The 23,352-nt window shown below is 40.4% G+C and overlaps 1 protein-coding gene across 1 annotated transcript in view; it reads right to left on the bottom strand.

The window, feature by feature from the left end:
• Positions 1 to 23,352, bottom strand: part of GAB3 (GRB2 associated binding protein 3) — a 474,087-nt gene that overhangs the window by 36,879 nt on the left and 413,856 nt on the right. Inside the window, exon 3 of the mRNA XM_053699128.1 lies at positions 2,535 to 2,748. Within this exon, the coding sequence (XP_053555103.1) occupies positions 2,535 to 2,748 (214 nt within the window). The remainder of the gene's footprint in view (positions 1 to 2,534; positions 2,749 to 23,352) is intronic.

Here is a 23,352-nt window from a genome sequence, read left to right as displayed (position 1 = left end):
TTAAATTGTTCCCAATTTTTTATTTTACCTGCTGGAGTGTATTAAATTGTTTACAAATAGCTCCTTAGCCATTATATTAACATTTGAAATTGTTGATTTAGCCTGTAGTACCCAAACTATACTGAAAGTTTCTATACCTAGGTATATGCTATTGAGAAACTATGTTAACACAGCCAGCAGAAGAAATTACACTCACATTGGGAGGTGGAAGAGATAGAGCTCTAAAATGTTCATTTTCAATTGTTCTTTCAAAGTATTGTACAACAACAGAGATACGAATGTGAAGCATTTGAGAGATAACCAGATCAGATTGCACTATAAGCTTAGCCTATTTTGATGGGCGGTGGTTTCAAAGAGCAAATCAAGCTATGTCTTTTGCAAAAAGAAGCATAAATGAGCCATTTCTCATACAATTTATACGGTGCAGCTGGTATAACAAGTAATTTGGAAACATCCGGGGAAAAACTATTTTACAGTGAACTGTCCCTTTAAGTGTGCCACTGATTTATCTAAATTTAGAAACAGAGGTAAATGGTCTCCGGTATAAGTGAACTAAGTGTCCTATGTCATAGGCAGTAACATTCCCATACTTGTCAGTACACAAAATGGCAAGAAGCTCTTTAACATGACAAAGCACACTTGTTTTATGTGCTTAAGACGCATTTCAGCTATTTTTAAACTGAAGTCAGAGTTTTCCGTACTTCATCTGATTCTCACAGCTGATACCAAGTGGGCGGGATATTATGATCTTTTAACGTCTCATTAGAAAGGAACACTTAGTCCTGCTTGACTTGGATCAAAGATTAAATAAGATGGGTAGAGAAAAACATATGTTGCAATATGAATATCAAGGAAAAATTATATTTATCTCACTTAAACTGCCTTGTATCACAGCTAAATAGCCATTTAAAGCCTTTTTATTGTCAATGCCCTGTATATTCTACATTAAACTAAGGGCCAGATTACAAGTGGAGCGCAAAATATCGCTTTTGTTAAAGCAATATTTGCGCTCCACTTTGTAATACAAGAGCACGCAAATGTGCACTGGTATTACAAGTTAGGTGCAATGTGAACACGACCTCGCGTTAGCATTACACAGAAGCATTGCATTGGAGCCTCGTTCTGATGCTGTCATACATGACACAGAACCTAAGCGCAGCGAAGGGGGTAAGTCAAGCAGCGATAGGTAGCAAATTTAAATATATATGTATATGCTTAAATACATATATACACACACACACACATATATATATATATATATATATATATATATATAAAAAAAGCATATACATATATATTTATTGAGAACACACAGTTCCCATAGACCCCAATGTAAAGGCATTTTCAGTGCCGTTTTTTTGTAACACCACGCACCCGCCACTTTAACCACTTTTGCTTAGTGCACTTTTTTTTATAGAATAAAGGGTGCTTATTTTTTTAATAACACAAAAACACAACTTATATTTTGGGGGCAATTGGGGGACATTTAGAAAATTAACCAGAGATCTGATCTCTGGTTAATTTTCTGAGCGATAATTGCTACTGCGAGCTTGCAGTAGCAATAACCAGCCACTTGTAATTGCTGGTTATTTATAGCGCGTCCGCAAACGAGCAAATTTGCCTTTTTGCGGGCACGCAATAAATTAGTGCTCCACTTGTAATCTAGCCATAAATGTGCAAAAATCTATTTTTTCCTTAATCAGTACTTACTACCAATATTTTAGAGGATGTAAAAGTACTATTTGTGTGAACAGTTGATGGAAAAATTACACATTGTGGCATTTGTTTTAGGAGTTATGAAACATAGATATCAAAATTAATTAAATGAAATCCACTTTGGAATGATTTATAGATTTTTTTAATTTCATTGCCGTTTCATAGCCTGCATTCACATGGAATTATTTACTTCAGATACTAAACATATTGTTGTGTCACAATTATAGATTTGGACACAATTTTTGTGTTTGTGTGTGTCATACATACACACATAAAATATATATATATATATATATATATATATATATATATATATATATATATATATATATATACACACACATACATATAAACATATATATATATATATATATATATATATATATATACACACACACACACACACACACACACACATACATATATATATATATATACACACACACACACATACATACACATACATATATAAATATATATATATATATATATATACACATACATATATATATAATATATATATAAAATATATATATATATATATATACATATATATATAATATATACACACATACACATACATACATACATATATATATATATACATATACACATACATATACACATACATACAAAAATAAGTGTGTGAGTCTTTTGTGTAAATAAACCAGGACTTCTGCAAAGACTAAAAATGATTCTATTTATAATATTTTTAGAAACTTAATAGATTTGTGTTGCCTTGAATACAGACATCTAGCAGGGAAAAAAAAATATTTCTCAGGTCAGTAATGTTTACATAGATGGCCTGCTTTACATACCTGGCGTTATTTAATTTCCCACTCTCACAATTTGATAAAAACAGATAGTCTGGGATGAATATTGAATCTGATTCGCTCCTATTCTCTTCTGTTGGAGTGTCTGCTGCAGGGCTGTCCGCTGAATAATAGGGGTCTGTGATTCTTGACGTGTGAGTAGAGCCTGCTGGTGATGCTTGGACTGAAGAGTTGGTATGAGAAAGGCTCTCAATAGAATCTGTTTAAGAGAGTAATCCCAGTGTTAGTATATTTACATGTCTGGAGACTATACACATGGCATTTATCAAGTATTGAGGCAGGACACACTGGAGTCCCAACTGTACCAGGTGTTTATCTTTCCTAAGAACACTGTTTCCCTGGCTGATAAACACAGTGCAGGGAGCAAGGCCAAGATATTAACTAAAAAAAAAAAAAGAAAGATTCCGAGAACAATCTTGTTTACATAATAAAAGGCTGCTTGGTATGAAGATCTGCAGCAGTCTGTAGACAGAGTTTTGCAGGTTCCAAAAGTTTCCCATAAAACCTAAATTTCTACTCAGATTCATTTTGATTAACTGTCCAATGAGAAAAGTAAATAGTCCATTTTAGCATTTACAATCACTGTTGCCAATGAAAAATTGTGTCTAACCTTTAGGAGTAAGTCTAGTGCACATACCTTACTCATTTGCCTAGATTCACTAAGCCTTGGCAAGACAAAGTGCATCAGTCAGTTAATATATATGTGAAGGATAAACATTACATATTACTAGTCTTGCTATAGTTTGTAAATCTTAAATTGTAACACATATGTGAAGGATAGATAAACATTATATATTACTAGTCTTGCTATATTCTGTAAATCTTAAATTGTGGTCATATTACTTTGTTTGATCAATCTACCATGCAAATGAACTAAATGTTTGTAATCCTGCACAATACTTTACAGTCCTCTCTGTCAACAAATGGGGTAGACAGTTTAATATCTGTTAAAGGGAGGATTTTGTAATGAAGCAAGCCGAATATTGCATAACGTATAGAAGATCTGTTATCAGATGATATGAACACCCAAAAACATGTATCTACATGCCTGATGACACTACAACAAAAACATTAATACAGTTATTTTATTTGTTGTATCACTTTCATGGACAAAAAAAACAAGACAAGAACTGTAGTATTTTTTCCTTTCAACTAATCTGTTCACATGCAAATATGCAGATCTTGGCTTGACTTAGAAACAAGATTCCTTCAGTTTTATAGACTAATAAATCAGTTGTCATATTTTGTTTTATTTAGACTACAAAATACACTCATCCTGATATTGGCTGTCTAACCAGCATTTTAGATGTTCAAACTGCATGGGGGTGTGGATGATTCTCGAACTGCTAATCAACAGAAACCTAGGGCTGTACTTATGTTATACTTCATACGTAGTATAAACAATATTTTCCTCACATAATGTTTTGGTCCTACCTATATTCTCTGAGTATGTTTCAACACTTCTGCATTTATGAGGTTTACCAAGAGACATTAGTGGAACCAGGTAAAATATTTATTAGTATTTTTTAAAAAGATAACCTTAGGTCAGGTGCAAAGGGCCCACAGCCTGGGTGGTAGAGTGACAGCATTCTTGGGCATGGTTTGACCATTCCCAGGTTCCGTAAAGAAAAAAAGAAAAATGGCATAAATAAAAAGTGGGTTAAAAAGGAACAGTATGGTTGATCTCTACACTTGGGACTGTCCTGCAAATTGTCTAATTATCTAGAGCTTTGGAAAAATGTTCAGTTTCATTTTTTTTTGCCACTGAAAAAGTCTCAGAAACTGACAGTGTACAAGATGAGTGGTTTGAGATAAAGTTAATTGAAAATTAATTAAGGAAGCGGTTAGAGGCCAAAGAGCAAGCATGGGGGCTAGACTGTGAAATAAGGTGCTTTGTATAGCTCAGCTCACATTGGGGAAATGAGAGGAAAAGGAGAATTAAAGGGACACTAAACCCAAATTTTTTCTTTCATGACTCAGATAGAGCATGCATTTTTAAGCAACTTTCTAATTTACTTCTATTATCCATTTTTATTTGTTCTCTTGCTTTCTTTATTTAAAAAGCAGGAATGTGATGCATAGGAGCCAGCCCATTTTTGGCTGAGAACCTGGTTTATGCTTCCTTATTGGTGGGTAAATGTAAGCCTCCAATAAGCAAGCGCTATCCATGGTGCTGAACCTAAAATGGGCTGGCTGCTAAGATTTACATTCCTGCTTTTAAAATAAAGATAGCATGAGAACGAGGAAAAATTGATAATAGGAGTAAATTAGAAAGTTGCTTACAATTTCATGCTCTGAGTCATGAAAGAAAAATGTGGGTTCAGTGTCCCTTTAATACAATAACAATGATTGCTACATTATTTAACCCCTTAACGACCGAGCAGGGTACATCCTCAAAAAAAAAAAAGTCAGTTAACGACCAAGGACGTACCCTGCACGTCCTCTGTCTGGAAAGCAGCTGGAAGCGATCCTGCTTGCTTCCAGCTGCTTTCCGGTTATTGCAGTGATGCCTCGATATCGAGCCATCCTGCAATAACCTTTTTTAGCCATCCGATGCAGAGAGAGCCACTCTCTTTGCACCGGACATCGGTGGCTATATTCGTTGGTGGGTGGGAGCCAGTGTGGGAGGCGGGTGGCGGCCATCGATGGCCCTGGTGATGTGGAGGGGGGCGGGATCGTGGGCAGGGATGGCCGGGGGCACGCACGGACGCGCACGTGCGCGTGCACGGGGAGGGAGCGGGTGGGAACCGCTACACTACAGAAAATAAATATATACAGATTAAAAGTGTGAAAAAGTGGGGGATATAAGTGTCAAAAAATACATCAGTCAGGGGGTGGGGGTTGGTCTGTGGGGGGACGCTACACTACAGAAAAAACACAAAAAAAAAATAAAAAAAAACATTTTTTTTGTAAACTGGGTACTGGCAGACAGCTGCCAGTACCCATGATGGCCCCTAATAAGGCAGAGGGGGAGGGTTAGAGAGCTGTTTTGGGGGGGATCAGGGAGGTTGGGGGCTAAGGGGGGATCCTACACAGCAGCATATGTAAATATGCTAAAAAAAATATATTTTTTTAAAAAAAACTTATTTTAGTACTGGCAGACTTTCTGCCAGTCCTTAAGATGGCAGGGACAATTGTGGGGGAGGGAAGGGAGCTGTTTGGGAGGGATCAGGGGCTGGGATGTGTCAGGTGGGAGGCTGATCTCTACACTAAAGCTAAAATTAACCCTGCAAGCTCCCTACAAACTACCTAATTAACCCCTTCACTGCTAGCCATCGTACACGTGTGATGCGCAGCAGCATTTAGCGGCCTTCTAATTACCAAAAAGCAACGCTAAAGTCATATATGTCTGCTATTTCTGAATAAAGGGGATCCCAGAGAAGCATTTACAACCATTTGTGCCATAATTGAGAAACCTAAAATTGTGAAAAATTTTGCGTTTTTTTAATTTGATTGCATTTGGCGCTGAAATGGTGGCATGAAATATACCAAAATGGGCTTAAATCAATACTTGGGGTTGTCTACTACACTAAAGCTAAAATTAACCCTAGAAGCTCCCTACATGCTCCCTAATTAACCCCTTCACTGCTGGGCATAATACACGTCTGGTGCGCAGTGGCATTTAGCAGCCTTCTAATTACCAAAAAGTGAACAATTTTTTTTATTTGATCGCATTTGGCGGTGAAATGGTGGCATGAAATATACCAAAATGGGCCTAGATCAATACTTTGGGATGTCTTCTAAAAAAAAAATATATACATGTCAATGGATATTCAGGGATTCCTGAAAGATATCAGTGTTCCAATGTAACTAGCGCTAATTTAAAAAAAAAGTGGTTTGGAAATAGCAAAGTGCTACTTGTATTTATGACCCTATAACTTGCAAAAAAAGCAAAGAACATGTAAACATTGGGTATTTCTAAACTCAGGACAAAATTTAGAAACTATTTAGCATGGGTGTTTTTTGGTGGTTGTAGATGTGTAACAGATTTTGGGGGTCAAAGTTAGAAAAACATAATTTATGCTTACCTGATAAATTCCTTTCTTCTGTAGTGTGATCAGTCCACGGGTCATCATTACTTGTGGGATATTAACTGCTCCCCCACAGGAAGTGCAAGAGGATTCACCCAGCAGAGCTGCCATACAGCTCCTCCCCTCTACGTCACCTCCAGTCATTCGACCAAGGACCAACGAGAAAGGAGAAGCCAAGGGTGTAGTGGTGACTGGAGTATAATTTAAAAAATATTTACCTGCCTTAAAAAACAGGGCGGGCCGTGGACTGATCACACTACAGAAGAAAGGAATTTATCAGGTAAGCATAAATTATGTTTTCTTCTGTTAAGTGTGATCAGTCCACGGGTCATCATTACTTGTGGGATACCAATACCAAAGCAAAAGTACACGGATGATGGGAGGGATAGGCAGGCTCTTTATACAGAAGGAACCACTGCCTGAAGAACCTTTCTCCCAAAAATAGCCTCCGAGGAAGCAAAAGTGTCAAATTTGTAAAATTTGGAAAAAGTATGAAGCGAAGACCAAGTTGCAGCCTTGCAAATCTGTTCAACAGAGGCCTCATTCTTAAAGGCCCAAGTGGAAGCCACAGCTCTAGTGGAATGAGCTGTAATTCTTTCAGGAGGCTGCTGTCCAGCAGTCTCATAAGCTAAACGAATTATGCTACGAAGCCAAAAAGAGAGAGAGGTAGCAGAAGCTTTTTGACCTCTCCTCTGACCAGAGTAAACGACAAACAGGGAAGACGTTTGTCGAAAATCTTTAGTTGCCTGTAAATAAAATTTAAGGGCACAAACTACATCCAGATTGTGCAAAAGACGTTCCTTCCTCGAAGAAGGATTTGGGCACAAGGATGGAACAACAATCTCCTGATTGATATTCCTGTTAGTGACTACCTTAGGTAAGAACCCAGGCTTAGTACGCAGAACTACCTTATCCGAGTGAAAAATCAAATAAGGAGAATCACAATGTAAGGCTGATAACTCAGAGACTCTTCGAGCCGAGGAAATAGCCCTTAAAAATAGAACTTTCCAAGATAACAACTTTATATCAATGGAATGAAGGGGTTCAAACGGAACACCCTGTAAAACGTTAAGAACAAGGTTTAAACTCCATGGTGGAGCCACAGCTTTAAACACAGGTTTAATCCTGGCCAAAGCCTGACAAAAAGCCTGAACGTCTGGAACTTCTGACAGACGCTTGTGTAACAGAATGGACAGAGCTGAGATCTGTCCCTTTAAGGAACTAGCGGATAACCCCTTTTCTAAACCTTCTTGTAGAAAAGACAATATCCTAGGAATCCTAACCTTACTCCAAGAGTAACCTTTGGATTCGCACCAATATAGGTATTTACGCCATATTTTATGGTAAATCTTTCTGGTAACAGGCTTCCTAGCCTGTATTAAGGTATCAATAACTGACTCAGAAAAACCACGCTTTGATAAGATCAAGCGTTCAATTTCCAAGCAGTCAGCTTCAGAGAAGTTAGATTTTGATGTTTGAAAGGACCCTGAATCAGAAGGTCCTGTTTCAGAGGTAACGACCAAGGTGGACAGAATGACATGTCCACCAGATCTGTATACCAAGTCCTGCGTGGCCATGCAGGCGCTATTAGAATCACTGATGCTTTCTCCTGTTTGATTCTGGCAATCAATCGAGGAAGCATCGGGAAAGGTGGAAACACATGAGCCATCCTGAAGGTCCATGGTGCTGTCAAGGCATCTATCAGGACCGCTCCCGGATCCCTGGATCTGGACCCGTAGCGCGGAAGCTTGGCGTTCTGTCGAGACGCCATGAGATCTATCTCTGGTTTGCCCCAACGTCGAAGTATTTGGGCAAAGACCTCTGGATGAAGTTCCCACTCCCCCGGATGAAAAGTCTGACGACTTAAGAAATCCGCCTCCCAGTTCTCCACTCCCGGGATGTGGATTGCAGACAGGTGGCAAGAGTGAGACTCTGCCCAGCGAATTATCTTCGATACTTCCATCATTTCTAGGGAGCTTCTTGTCCCTCCCTGATGGTTGATATAAGCTACAGTCGTGATGTTGTCCGACTGGAACCTGATGAACCCCCGAGTTGCTAACTGGGGCCAAGCCAGAAGAGCATTGAGGACTGCTCTCAATTCCAGAATGTTTATTGGAAGAAGACTCTCCTCCTGATTCCATAGTCCCTGAGCCTTCAGAGAATTCCAGACAGCGCCCCAACCTAGTAGGCTGGCGTCTGTTGTTACAATTGACCAGTCTGGCCTGCTGAATGGCATTCCCCTGGACAGATGTGGCCGATAAAGCCACCATAGAAGAGAATTTCTGGTCTCTTGAATGGAATGAAGGACACGGCATGCACTTTGAAGTTTTGTTAACCTGTCCTCTGTCAGGTAAATCTTCATTTCTACAGAATCTATCAGAGTCCCCAGGAAGGGAACTCTTGTGAGTGGAAAGAGAGAACTTTTCTCTTCGTTCACTTTCCATCCATGCGACCTTAGAAATGCCAGTACTATCTCTGTATGAGATTTGGCAGTTTGAAAGCTTGAAGCTTGTATCAGTATGTCGTCTAAGTACGGAGCTACTGAAATTCCTCGCGGTCTTAGTACCGCCAGAAGAGTGCCCAGAACCTTTGTGAAGATTCTTGGAGCCGTAGCCAGTCCGAATGGAAGAGCTACAAACTGGTAATGCCTGTCTAAAAAGGCAAACCTTAGATACCGGTAATGACTTCTGTGAATCGGTATGTGAAGGTAAGCATCCTTTAAATCCACTGTGGTCAAGTACTGACCCTCTTGGATCATGGGCAAAATTGTTCGAATAGTTTCCATCTTGAACGATGGAACTCTTAGGAATTTGTTTAGGATCTTTAAATCCAAGATTGGCCTGAAGGTTCCCTCTTTTTTGGGAACTACAAACAGATTTGAGTAAAACCCTTGTCCTTGTTCCAACCGCGGAACTGGATGGATCACTCCCATTAATAAAAGATCTTGTACGCAGCGTAGAAACGCTTCCTTCTTTGTTAGGTTTGTTGACAACCTTGACAGATGAAATCTCCCTCTTGGGGGAGAGGATTTGAAGTCCAGAAGGTATCCCTGAGATATGATCTCTAACGCCCAGGGATCCTGAACATCTCTTGCCCAAGCCTGGGCGAAGAGGGAAAGTCTGCCCCCCACTAGATCCGGTCCCGGATCGGGGGCCCTCAATTCATGCTGTCTTAGGGGCAGCAGCAGGTTTTCTGGCCTGTTTGCCCCTGTTCCAGGACTGGTTAGGTTTCCAGCCTTGTCTGTAGCGAGCAACAGCTCCTTCCTGTTTTGGTGCAGAGGAAGTTGATGCTGCTCCTGCTTTGAAATTACGAAAGGAACGAAAATTGGACTGTCTAGCCTTGGCTTTGGCCTTGTCCTGAGGCAGGGCATGACCTTTACCTCCTGTAATGTCATCAATAATCTCTTTCAAGCCGGGCCCGAATAAGGTCTGCCCTTTGAAAGGAATATTAAGCAATTTAGATTTAGACGTAACATCAGCTGACCAGGATTTTAGCCACAGAGCTCTGCGTGCCTGAATGGCGAATCCTGAATTTTTAGCCGCAAGTTTAGTTAAATGTACTACGGCATCTGAAATAAATGAATTAGCTAACTTAAGGAATTTAAGTTTGTGTGTGATGTCATCTAGTGTGGATGATTGAAGTGTCTCTTCCAGAGACTCAAACCAAAATGCTGCTGCAGCCGTGACAGGCGCAATACATGCAAGAGGTTGCAATATAAACCCTTGTTGAACAAACATTTTCTTAAGGTAACCCTCTAATTTTTTATCCATTGGATCTGAAAAAGCACAGCTATCCTCCACTGGGATAGTGGTACGCTTAGCTAAAGTAGAAACTGCTCCCTCCACCTTAGGGACCATTTGCCATAAGTCCCGTGTGGCGGCGTCTATTGGAAACATTTTTCTGAATATAGGAGGGGGTGAGAAAGGCACACCGGGTCTATCCCACTCCTTAGTAACAATGTCAGTAAGTCTCTTAGGTATAGGAAAAACGTCAGTACTCGTCGGTACCGCAAAATATTTATCCAACCTACACATTTTTTCTGGGATTGCAACTGTGTTACAATCATTCAGAGCCGCTAATACCTCCCCTAGTAACACACGGAGGTTCTCAAGCTTAAATTTAAAATTTGAAATGTCTGAGTCCAGTTTATTTGGATCAGAACCGTCACCCACAGAATGAAGCTCTCCGTCTTCATGTTCTGCAAACTGTGACGCAGTATCAGACATGGCCCTTGCATTATCAGCGCACTCTGTTCTCATCCCAGAGTGATCACGTTTACCTCTTAGTTCTGGTAGTTTAGCCAAAACTTCAGTCATAACAGTAGCCATATCTTGTAATGTGATTTGTAATGGCCGCCCAGATGCACTCGGCGCTACAATATCACGCACCTCCTGAGCGGGAGATGCAGGTACTGACACGTGAGGCGAGTTAGTCGGCATAACTCTCCCCTCGTTGTTTGGTGAAATATGTTCAATTTGTACAGATTGACTATTTTTTAAAGTAGCATCAATACATTTAGTACATAAATTTCTATTGGGCTCCACTTTGGCATTAACACATATAGCACAGATATCTTCCTCTGAATCAGACATGTTTAACACACTAGCAAATAAACAGCAACTTGGAAATACTTTTCAAAGTAATTTACAAATAATATGAAAACGAACTGTGCCTTTAAGAAGCACAGAAAAATATTATAACAGATAAAATAATTAAGTTATAGCATCAATCTTTGTCAGAATATACAGTTTTAGCAAAGGATTGTTCCCCTCAGCAAATGATAACTAACCCAGGCAGCAGAAAAAAAATACACAAATAAACGTTTTTTATATCACAGTCAATACAATCAGCACAGCTCTGCTGTATGATTACTTCCCTCAAAAAAGACTCTTGAGATCCCTGAACTCTGTAGAGATGAACCGGATCATGCAGGAAGAAAATGAACCTCTGACTGAGTTTTTCTGATGCATAGTGAAAGCACCAAAATGGCCCCTCCCCCACACACATAACAGTGAGAGAGATCAGTGAACTGCTCTAATTTAAATCAAAACTATTGCCAAGTGGAAAAAAAGTGCCCAAAACATTTTTTCACCCAGTACCTCAGAGAAAAAAACGTTTTTACATGCCAGCAAAAAAACATTTTACCTCAATAATTAATTGTCATTTAAAACCTATTGCAAGTCCCTGCAAAATAGGTTAAGACTATGTATACAGTTTAAAAGCCAGAGAAGTACCATTTCCCAGAAAACTGAAGTGTAAAATATACATACATGACAGCCTGATATCAGCTACATCTACTGCATTCAAGGCTGAGTTTACATTATAACGGTATGGCAGGATTTTCTCATCAATTCCATGTCAGAAAATAATAAACTGCTACATACCTCTTTGCAGATTAATCTGCCTGCTGTCCCCTGATCTGAAGTTTACCTCACTCCTCAGATGGCCGAGAAACAGCAATATGATCTTAACTACTCCGGCTAAAATCATAGAAAAACTCAGGTAGATTCTTCTTCAAATTCTACCAGAGAAGGAATAACACACTCCGGTGCTATTATAAAATAACAAACTTTTGATTGAAGATATAAAAACTAAATATATCACCATAGTCCTCTCACACATCCTATCTAGTCGTTGGGTGCAAGAGAATGACTGGAGGTGACGTAGAGGGGAGGAGCTGTATGGCAGCTCTGCTGGGTGAATCCTCTTGCACTTCCTGTGGGGGAGCAGTTAATATCCCACAAGTAATGATGACCCGTGGACTGATCACACTTAACAGAAGAAAAGTGTGTTTTTTTTCCATTTTTTTCCTCATATTTTATAAAAAATTTTTATAGTAAATTATAAGATATGATGAAAATAATGGTATCTTTAGAAAGTTCATTTAATGGCGAGAAAAACGGTATATAATATGTGTGGGTACAGTAAATGAGTAAGAGGAACATTACAGCTAAACACAAACACTGCAGAAATGTAAAAATAGCCTTAGTCCCAAATGGACAGAAAATGGAAAAGTGCTGTGGTCATTAAGGGGTTAATGTATAAGTTGTAGAAATTGTAGGTGAGGTTTATTTCTGAGAGTAAATGTTTTAAATAAAAGAGAAAATACATCATACGTATATTTCCTTGTCGCCTTGGTTGCAAAGGGATTCCTCTTCACACCTGCTGTTCTATGTTAATAAGATAAGTATCTGCTGGGGAAAGCTGTCTTGCTCTAGTAAAAAGTGTGAAATGTCTATGTAGGTTGATAGTGTAGGGTCTGAAATGGAATGCATGATATGATAGTCTGTGAAGTATATGTGTGATGACAAGTAGACTGTGGGTGAAACCGAGAGGGGTGTGATCGATCGCCTGTAAAGGGAGGGGAACAAGCACTATGATCTGTGTGGTGAGCAGACATGTGGGAGAGAATGAGGCCATAACCGACTCCAGCTTTCTTATAACCTCTCTCCCCTTTAAGTACCATATTTTCTTGTATTATCATTTACCCTTTTCCCTTATGCCCAATATTTCCCTTTTTTTTATTTATTTCCACTTTATCCTTTTTCTAATTCCCCTTTCCTCTTCTTTAAAAGCCCTTTTAATATCAGTTTCCTCTTTTTAATATTCATTCCTGCTTTTCTTCTCAAACCCACTCCTTTTCCTCTAATCCACTATTTCTAAGCTCTGCAACTCTCATTCCTTTTCATCTTCTATCTTATATTTTTTGTTTCAAGCTACTAAATTCTGCATTAGTTTTCTTCATTTCCCATCTCTCTTGGTGCTATACTTCTCTACCCACAGGCAAGAATACACTTTGAGATTCACAACACAAATTATGCAAACACATTTCACACATAACAAAATAAGTGGATTTTTTTTTTAAATATTTCTTTTATTGAGGTTTTTAGACAGGATAATGTTGTATTCGGCATACGCCATGTCTCAAGATAAACAGAGAAAGGAACCATGTTTATAACATTGAAATAACAAAGACATTGACATACATAGAACCAAATAAGGATTAGGCTGATACAACTGAAACCTCCGTTTTTAACATTATAAGAACCTCCCAAATCAGATATAGGCCACTCTTGGACCCGTGCTTAGTAACTTGTTACACTGGAGGTAATCTAGAATGATGAATAGCCACTCTTGGGTATGATGAAGTAAAATATATAGGAATTCTTATGTAAAAGAACCATAGGCTAAAGTTATTAAGAGACATATATTTCTATTCAAGGAGGATAACTTGTTTTGTGAATATATATGTGATATAACCTTCTATAAAGCAGATTTGGTTGATTTAACATATATTATTGGGAAGTATTTATGTTTTGGTGGCACTCCAAAGAGAAGTTCTTAACATTAGAAGAGATATAAAATATCAAATAAGGTTGGTGTTTAATATAGTATTAAGAAGCGGAAAAAACATAAATTATGCTTACCAGATCATTTCCTTTCCTTCTGTATGAGTTGAGTCTACGGCTTCATTCCTTACTTGTGGGAAATACTGAACCTGGCCACCAGGAGGAGGCACAGACACCCAAGCCAAAGTCTTAAATACCTCCCCCACTTTCCTCATCCCCCAGTCATTCTGCAGCGGGAACAAGTTACAGTAGGAGAAATATCAGGGTATAAATGGTGCCAGAAGAACAAAACAAAAATGTAGGTCCGTCCAACGGAGAATACAGGCCGGAGCCATAGACTCTCCTCATACAGAAGGAAAGGAAATGATCGCGTAAGCATAATTTATGTTTTCCTTCTTAATATGAGGAGAGTCCACAGCTTCATTCCTTACTTGTGGGAAACATATACCCAAGGGTAAAAAAAAAGGCAGACCCTATTCTGAGGGCACCACAGCCTGCAAAACCCTTTCTTCCAAAAGCTGCTTCAGTCGAAGCAAAAACATCAAACTTTTTTATTTTAAAAAAGGTATGTAAGGAAGACCAGGTAGCCGCCCTACAAATCTGATCCATAGAGGCCTCATTCTTGAAGGCCCAAGAGGAAGCCACAGCTCTATTTGAATGAGCCATAATCCACTGAGGAGGCTTATGTCCCGCTGTCTCATAAGCTAAGCGAATAATGCTCCTCAACCAAAAGGACAAGGAAGTGGACGAGGCTTTCTGCCCCCTACGCTTCCCAGAATAGACAACAAACAAGGAAGAAGTTTGTCTAAACTCCTTTGCCGCCTGAAGATAGAACTTCAAGGCCTGAACCACATCCAAATTATGAAGTAACTGCTCCTTCGAAGAAGGATTAGGACACAGGGAAGGTACCACAATCTCCTGATTGATGTTGCGATCTGAAACAACCTTAGGAAGAAAACCTAACCCAGTACGAAGAACAGCTTTATCAGCATGGAATACTAGGTAAGGGGGCTCACATTGCAAGGCAGCCATCTCAGATACTCTGTGTGCCGAGGCAATAGCCAGTAGAAAAATAACCTTTCAAGACAGTGATTTAATATCAACTCCATGCATAGGCTCAAACGGAGCCTTCTGCAAAACTTTAAGAATAAGATTTAAATTCCAAGGAGGAGCACTAGATCTAAACACAGGCCTGATTCTAATCAGAGCCTGAACAAATGACTGAACATCAGGAAGCTCAGCGAACCTCTCATGCAGTAAAACAGATAGGGTCGAAATCTGTCCCTGGAGCTAGTAGAAAGGCCCTTCTCCAGACCATCCTGGAGAAAGGAAAGAATCCTGGAAACCCTGACATTATGCCAGGGGAATCCCCACTCTTTACCCCAGAATAAGTAGGTCCTTCACACCTTATGATAGATGCGACGAGTAACCGGCTTACGAGCTTGATTGAGAGTATCAATAACTCTTTAAAAAAAGAAACAGAAGAGGCCAAGCCTTCAGAGCACTGAAGATCGCTCAAAGTTCCAAGATGTTGATCGGGAGGAGGGATTCCTCAAGTCCACAGGTCCTGTACCTTCCTGGCACCCCAAACAGCTCCCCATCCTGTGAGACTTGCGTCCGTAGTCACAATCTCCCAGGATGGTCTCAAGAAGGATGTCCCTTGGGACAGGTGATCTGGACAGAGCCACCAGTAGAGCGATACTCTCGACCAGTTGTCCAGAGAAATCTGTTGAGACAGATCTGAATGATCGCCGTTCCACTGTCTCAGCATGAAGAAGCCTGAGATGGAATCTGGCAAAAGGAATGATGTCCATGCAGGATACCATAAGACCAATTACCTCCATATACTGAGCCACAGAGGGACTTAAGGAGGTCTGGAGGGCAAGACAATTGGAAGTTAGCTTGCAACGTCTCTGGTCTGTAAGAAATATCCTCATGGATATGGAGTCTATTATCGTACCCAGGAATTCCACGCTGGTGTTGGGAATAAGAAGTCTTTTCTAAGTTTATCTTCCATCCATGAGATCGAAAAAGAGTAAGAAGGGCTTTCGAATGGTCTTCTGCCAGACGACAGGATGGTGCCTGGACCAGAATATCAGCTAAGTATGGTGCCACTGCTATCCCTCTGGTTCTGGCCACTGCAAGCAGAGCCCCCAGAACCTTCGTAAAAACACAAAATTATGCTTACCTGATAAATGTATTTATTTCCGGATATAGTGAGTGCATGGCATCATCAATTACTAGTGGGAATATCACTCCTGGCCAGCAGGAGGAGGCAAAGGGCACCACAGCAAAGCTGTTATATATAACTTCCCTTACCCATAACCCCCAGTCATTCAGCCGAAGGGAAATGGGGAAAAAAAGATAACACAAAGGTGTAGAGGTGCCTGAGGTGTTAGTAAAAAAATAACTAACTGTCTTAAAATAAAGGGCAGGACCGTGGACTCACCATATCTGGAAATAAATAAATTTATCAGGTAAGCATAAGTTATGTTTTCTTTCCTAAGATATGGTAAGTCCATGGCATCATCAATTACTAGTGGGAACCAATACCCAAGCTAGAGGACACAGATGATTAGGGAGGGACAAGACAGGTAACCTAAACAAAAGGCACCACCACTTGAAGAACCTTACTCTCAAAAGAAGCCTCAACCAAGGAAAAAGTATCAAAATTTTGAAAAGGTATGCAGAGAAGACCAAGTTCGCAGCCTTGCAAATCTATTCCACAGAAGCTTCATTGTGAAAGCTCAAGAAGATGAGACAGCGCTGCTGACCAGCAGTCTCATAGCAAAACGAAATATACTTCTCAACCAGAGAAAAAGAAAAATAGTAGAAACTTTCTGACCTTTATGTATCTCAGGGAAACAAACAAACAAAACAGAAGACTGTCGGAAAACCTAATTGCCTGTAAAATAAAAATTTAAAGCACGCACAACATACAAATTGTGCAATAACATTCTTCATGAGAAGAAGAACTAGGACATAGAGAATGAACAACAACTTCCCGATTAAAATTTCTGTCCGAAACCACTTAAGGAAGGAAACCTAACCTAGTACGAAGAACCGCCTTATCGACATGAAAGATAAGCGAAACCCACTGCAAAGCTGAGAGTTCCAACACTCTCCGAACAGAAGAGATAATGAAAACAAAAAACTTCCAAGATAACAACCTAATATCTATGGAATGTAAAGGCTCAAACGGAGCCTGCTGCAAAACTTAAGAACAAAGTTAAGGCTCCAAGAAGGAGAAACAAACTGAAACACAGGCCAGATTCTGACCAAGGCCTGACAAAAAGACTGCATGTCCACCAGACGAATATGTAGCAAAAAGACAATGCAGAGATCTGACCCTTCAGGGTAACAAACCCTTCCACAGACCTTTCTGGAGACAAAGACAAAATCCTACTCCAAGAGTAGCCCAAGGATTCACACCAAAAAAAGATATATACGCCATATCTTAAGGTAAATCTTTCTAGAAACAGGATTGAGAGCCTTAATCATGGTCACAATGACAGACTCAGAAAAAACATGCTTAGACAGAACTAAGCATCCAATCTACAAGCAGAAAGCTTCAGAGAAATGAAAGAATGGATCCTGGATAAAAAAATCCCTCCTCAGGAAAAACCACCAAGGTGGAAGAGATACATCCCCGCTAGGTTGGGATCCTGAAAGATTATGCAGGAACTATTAAAAATACCAGTGCCCATTCCTATGAGATACGAGCAAAAACTTGTGGAAGGAGAGCAAACTGAGGAATGGGGATGTCAGACTGAAATCCCAAGAAACTGCCAGGGATTTTAACAGAGCAGTCTGCTGATCTCTAGACCTTTAAACATAACAAGAAAGCTGGAGTACTGCCATCTCCAACCCCAGCATCCCCCATATGAGGGTTAAACTGGATAACACCTCCAGAAGAAACATCCATTCCCCGGAAAGATCAGACTTGTAAAAAGTCTGCTCCCGGTATCCACTCCTGAAATGCGAATAGTGGATCGATAACAAATGTAAGCATCCACGCCAATCATGGCTAAGGAACTCCAGGTTCCTACCAGGAGGTTGATGTAAACCACCAGGATGAAATAGTCTTGGACAACTGAAGTCAAACCATTTGAACATTGAAGATCTCAATTCCAAGATGATTATGGATTAGCAGACTCCTCCCAAGTCCATAGTCACCAACTCAACAGGCAAACGACCGTGGTTACTATTACTCAGGAAAGTCTCTGGAAGCATGTGCCCCGAGACAGATGCTCTTAAAAAAAATCAAAAGATTCTGGAGAATGTGGGCAACGATCCAGCTACCTCTTGCAAGCTAAGCGAGCGCTCTACCACAAATTCCTCCTCTGATCCAAGAATCTCATGTCGACCAATCTAGATCTATCCTCCGAGACAGAACCACAAGATCCCCGGTCCATTATTTGAACATGGATAACATCAGACTTTCAGATGGAATCAAGCAAAAAGATGATGTCAAATGAAGCAACCATCAGACCATTAACCTCCATAAATTGATCCACGGAAGAGCAAAACAGAAGAGTGCTGAAAAAGGCAAGGTGGAAAGAATCCTCTATTTTTTTACCTTTGTCAAAAATATTTTCAGAGATAGGGAAACTAACATGGTCCCTAAGAAACTACCCCTGTATCTGGAACAAGGGAACTCATTTACAGATTCACCTTCATCCGTGGGAATTAAGAAGACAACAATATCTCTGTAGAAGACTGCTTGTAAAAAATATGGCGCCTAAAACCTTGTGTCGTCCAGGAAGGGTAAGCAAAACCCTGAAACCTGATCACTGCCAAAATAACCCCCACTGTGAGCCGTGGCAAGGCCAAAAGGAAAAGACACAAATTGAAAGTATTTGACAAAAAGGCAAAACTCGGGAACTTTAAAAAAACACATCCTCCAGGTCTATGGTCACCATGAACTGAACCACTTGGACCAAATGAAAAATGGAACCACTGGTTTCCATTCAGAAGGACGATACTCTGAGAAAGCTTGAGGCACTTTAGATCTAGCATAGGACGAAAAAATTCCCTTTTTTTGGGGAACCACTAACAGGAAAGAAGTCCCAAACGCACTACAAAAATATCTCACTGTTATCTGGCCTGCAGATACAATTGAGAGAATGAACCTGCCTCAGGGAGGAAAGGAATGACTATGTAGTAACCTAGAGATATTATGTCCACAGTCTGGGACATCTCGTATCCAAGTTAGAAGACGAACAGAGAGAGTCAACCCCCCACTGGGATCGATCCCGGAACTGAGAGCGACTAGTCCTCAAAGAGTCTCAATTTTAGGAAAGACGCTTAGCTCAAACAAACAGCATACAATAGAATAAAAAGGGGAAAATACTCATTTAACAAAGTAATAAGCCCAGTCTCTGTTTCAGTGCCTGTTCCCTGCCATAAAACATCCTCCATTAAGGATTTTAGAATCCCACAATAAGAGCAGGGCTTTAACCCCTTTAGTGCCAGCCTCCTAGCCCCAGAAGACAAAAAAGGCACTTACCTGCATATCTAGCTGTCCGGCAGGAGAACAGCTCACATGGTATGGAAGGACGCCACTCCTTACAGGGACCTGTGACAAAAAGGAAGTGAGGCTTACCTCACAAACTCCTAAATGCTTTAAAGCCACCACTGCCCTGCTGAAGAGACTAATGTGGAGTATGGCTAGAACCAATCCTGAGAGGATGTTCAGAGTAAACCTACTCTGGCTTCAAAATAATAAAATCTTGATTGAAGTGAAATAAATCTAATCTTCTTCAGACACCAAAAACTTCCCTTCCTCCATGAACAGAGACAAATAGAATGGTTGGGGGTTATGGTTAAGGGAAGTGTCATATAACCGCTTTGCTGTGGTGCTCTATTGCCTCCTCCTGCTGGCCAGGAGTGATATTCCCACTAGTAATTGATGCCGTGGACTCACCATATCTTAGGAAAGAAAACTCAGGAGCAGTAGCTAGACCAAACAGAAGTTCAGTAAACTGGAAGTGCTGATCCAGGAACTGAATCTTAGGAGCTTGAAGTGTTCCTTGTGTATAGGGACGTGAAGGTAGGCATCCTTCAGGTCTATCGTGGTAATGAATTGTCCATCCTGGACTAAAGGAAGAATGGACCTTATTGTCTCCATCTTGAACGAGGGGACAGACAGGAAATTGTTTAAACCCTTTAGGTCCAGAATCGGACGATAAGTACCCTCCTTCTTTGGGAAAACAAACAGGTTTGAGTAGTTTCCCAGACCTCTCTCTGCTGGAGGTACCGGTACAATGACCCCCAGGGTGGAGAGATCCCTCACACACCCTAGAAAAGCCTCTCTTTCTGGCCTTGAAGACAGGTTTGAGAGGAGGAATCTGCCCCTGGGAGGATGAGACTTGAAACCTATCCTGTATCCCTAAGCATTGACCTCCAGTACCCACGGGTCTTGCACGCCTCCAAACCAAGCTTCTGAAAAAAGTCTGCGCCCTACCAGATCCAAAGCCGGATCGGGGGCCGTCCCTTTATGCCGACTTTGACTCGGGGGCTTCTTATTCTGCTTAGATTTATTCTAGGACTGAGGAGGATTCCAAGTTCCATTGGACTGCTCCGGCTTTGCAGAGGGCTGCTGACATTGGGATTTGTCCGAGCGAATATTAGGACCTTGTCGCTTAGGTTTGTTCTTCTTATCCTGCGGTAACCGTGGAGATGATTGAGTCCGGGCCTGGACCAAAAAGAATCTTTCCCTTAAATGGGAGGGAAAGAAGTCTAGACTTCAAAGTCATGTTCGCAGACCAAGACTTCAGCCAGAGTGCCCTACGTGCTAGCACAGAAATACCTGAAGCCTTGGCGTTCAGGTGAATAATCTGCATATTTGCATCACAAATAAAAGAATTAGCTACCCTTAAGGCCTTCATTTTTTCCTGGATCGTGTCGAGGGGACCCTCCACCTCGATCAACTCAGATAAGGAATCGCACCAGTAGGTAGCCGCTCCCGCAACAGCCGCTGCGGGTTGAAACAAATATCCCGTATTCTGAAACATCTTTCTTAATAGAGTTTCCAGCTTCTTATCCATGGGCTCCTTAAACGACAAACTATCCTCAAGTGGGATAGTGTGCTTAGCAAGCGTAGAGATAGCACTGTCTACTTTAGGGATGGAACCCCACAACTCCAACAGAGTCCGGAACCGGGAACAGTTTCTTAAAGGAAGAAGAAGGGGAAAAAGAACCGATTCTTTCCCATTAATTCTTAATAATGTTCGCCATCTTTATGGGAACCGGGAAAGTCTGTGGTACAACCCTGTCCTCGTAGACCTTATCTAATTTAGGAATACAAGGTTCCTCAGGTAATTTAGTTTCTGGAACCTCTAAAGTAGCCAAAACTTTCTTTAGCAGAAAGCGTAAGTGTTCAATCCTAAATCTAAAGTCTGGTTCCTCCGCAGCTGGAGGCTTAGAGGCAGCTGATTCCAACCCAGAAAGAGCATCCTCTGAAGTATCAGAGGCGTCTTCATCATCGGATAATCTTGTATCAGATAAATCCAATAAACTAGTAGATGACCCCTGGGAAGGATAGCAATATTTAACCTTTCACTTGCCATCTGTAACTGTACAGTAAAGTCTGGAGGTAAAAGGGCCCCTCGAGATGGAGGAATAGGAGTGCTACGGGAAGCTGCATATGTATTAGGAGATGACTGTAGGGTGCGCACCTCACAAGACGGAGACTCCTCAGAGGTAGAAGGCTCAGTAGTACTAAACATATTAGCTTTCTTTGATATAATTACTTTATCAAGGCATGTGGAACATAATTGAGCAGACGGGTATACCGTGGCCTCCTCACAATATAGACAGGCATTAGATTTAGGTAGAGGTAGTACCCTCCAACATATCAGAGTCCTCCATAGCTTGCGCTTATAAATAGGACTCTAGACAAAGATAAATGGCACCTTTATACCCACAATGGCTGGAGCACTCACCACCTCCTATGACCCAGGCCCAAGAGAGAAACCACTTCGTCTCCAGACAACCGCATGGTCAGGAAGAAGAGAATCAATGTGACCACACCTGGTCACGTGCTGCTCCATGCAGGACCGCCCCTGCAACACTAAAAGCATGCCAAGCCTAACAGGCTGCGCAGCTCTCCAAAATGAAAGTAAAACCTGTACGTTCCAACATCTGTCTGAGCCTCATCTCACACATGTCACAGCATAAACACAATATTTAAAATATGTGATTAATCCCCCCCCTGTTCAATAATCCCCTTCCGTAGACATTAACCCTTGATTCCATTCAGACAATTGGAGTCACTCTGTGACCCTGTCTTCTTGCGTTATCAAATGTGTATAAAAATGAAACGATCTTACCGGAATCTATGCCGTGGAACAGAAACACAACCTCTCAAGTTTGACAGTCTTGTAGCATTGCACCTGACATGGGGTTCAATTTATCAAAGCGTCAACTGAAAATAAGCTTGAATTCCGTGTCGTATTTGTCGCAAGATTGATCCGCCGTAGTTATCAAAGCGTCAAGATCGGCAAATGTTGAACATTGTGACGTAAAATACGATCCTGCAAACAGAATCTGACACAGATTGATGCTTGCGTCATTACAGATGTTCTGAATTCAGATTTGACTCTATTTGAGCCTTTTCCTAATTTATCAAACATTTAACAGGTACGCACGCGTCTATTCCGACTCAGCGTACCTAGTTTTTAATCCGCCACCCTTGAGGTCGCGGATGCCATAGAACTCAATGGGAGTCTGAAAACACAGAAAGCATATGTTCGATGCTGCAAGAGAATAAAGTATATTACATAATAAAAGTAAATTAGAAACTCTATTCAACTTGTATACCCTTTCTAAATCAAACAATATTATTGCTCCACATTTGGTGCACTAGAAGATAAATACATTACTACTTATGGATACTACTTATGGATTATGTTACAAATTTGTCTCTCATTACAATATTTCTACAAATTTGTTGAAAAGTTTTGCCCCAAACTTGTTGCACTAATAGATATAGAGATAAAAATGAAATACACAACATAATATAGCTAACTTCCTTTATATTTTTTGAGAAAATCTATGTGCACCATGTTTAAGCCATGTAATACAAGTCCCACTCTCCACTTCGCACCAATTTTGACGCAACACTTTTTGCACCAATTATGACGCAAACTCCTAAACAACCCACACACTAGTGAATTTTTCAACCACTTTTTATTGGAATATGCATAATCACATGATTTATGACATCAGCCAATCTGATTCAAATATACATTTTAAACGATCAATAACGAATCAAAATGCTTGATACTTGTGTCATTGATCACTCATCAGAACTTGACATTTTTTACATTGTGTATTATACTTTGAAAGTATGTATATGTGAATTTAGAATTAAAGATAAACATTGATGCTGACATTAGGACACACGGTGTAATATTTTAG

This window comes from Bombina bombina, chromosome 1, assembly GCF_027579735.1.
Source record: "Bombina bombina isolate aBomBom1 chromosome 1, aBomBom1.pri, whole genome shotgun sequence".
Classification (NCBI taxonomy): Eukaryota; Metazoa; Chordata; class Amphibia; order Anura; family Bombinatoridae; genus Bombina; species Bombina bombina.
This window is presented reverse-complemented; position numbering and strand designations above follow the sequence as displayed.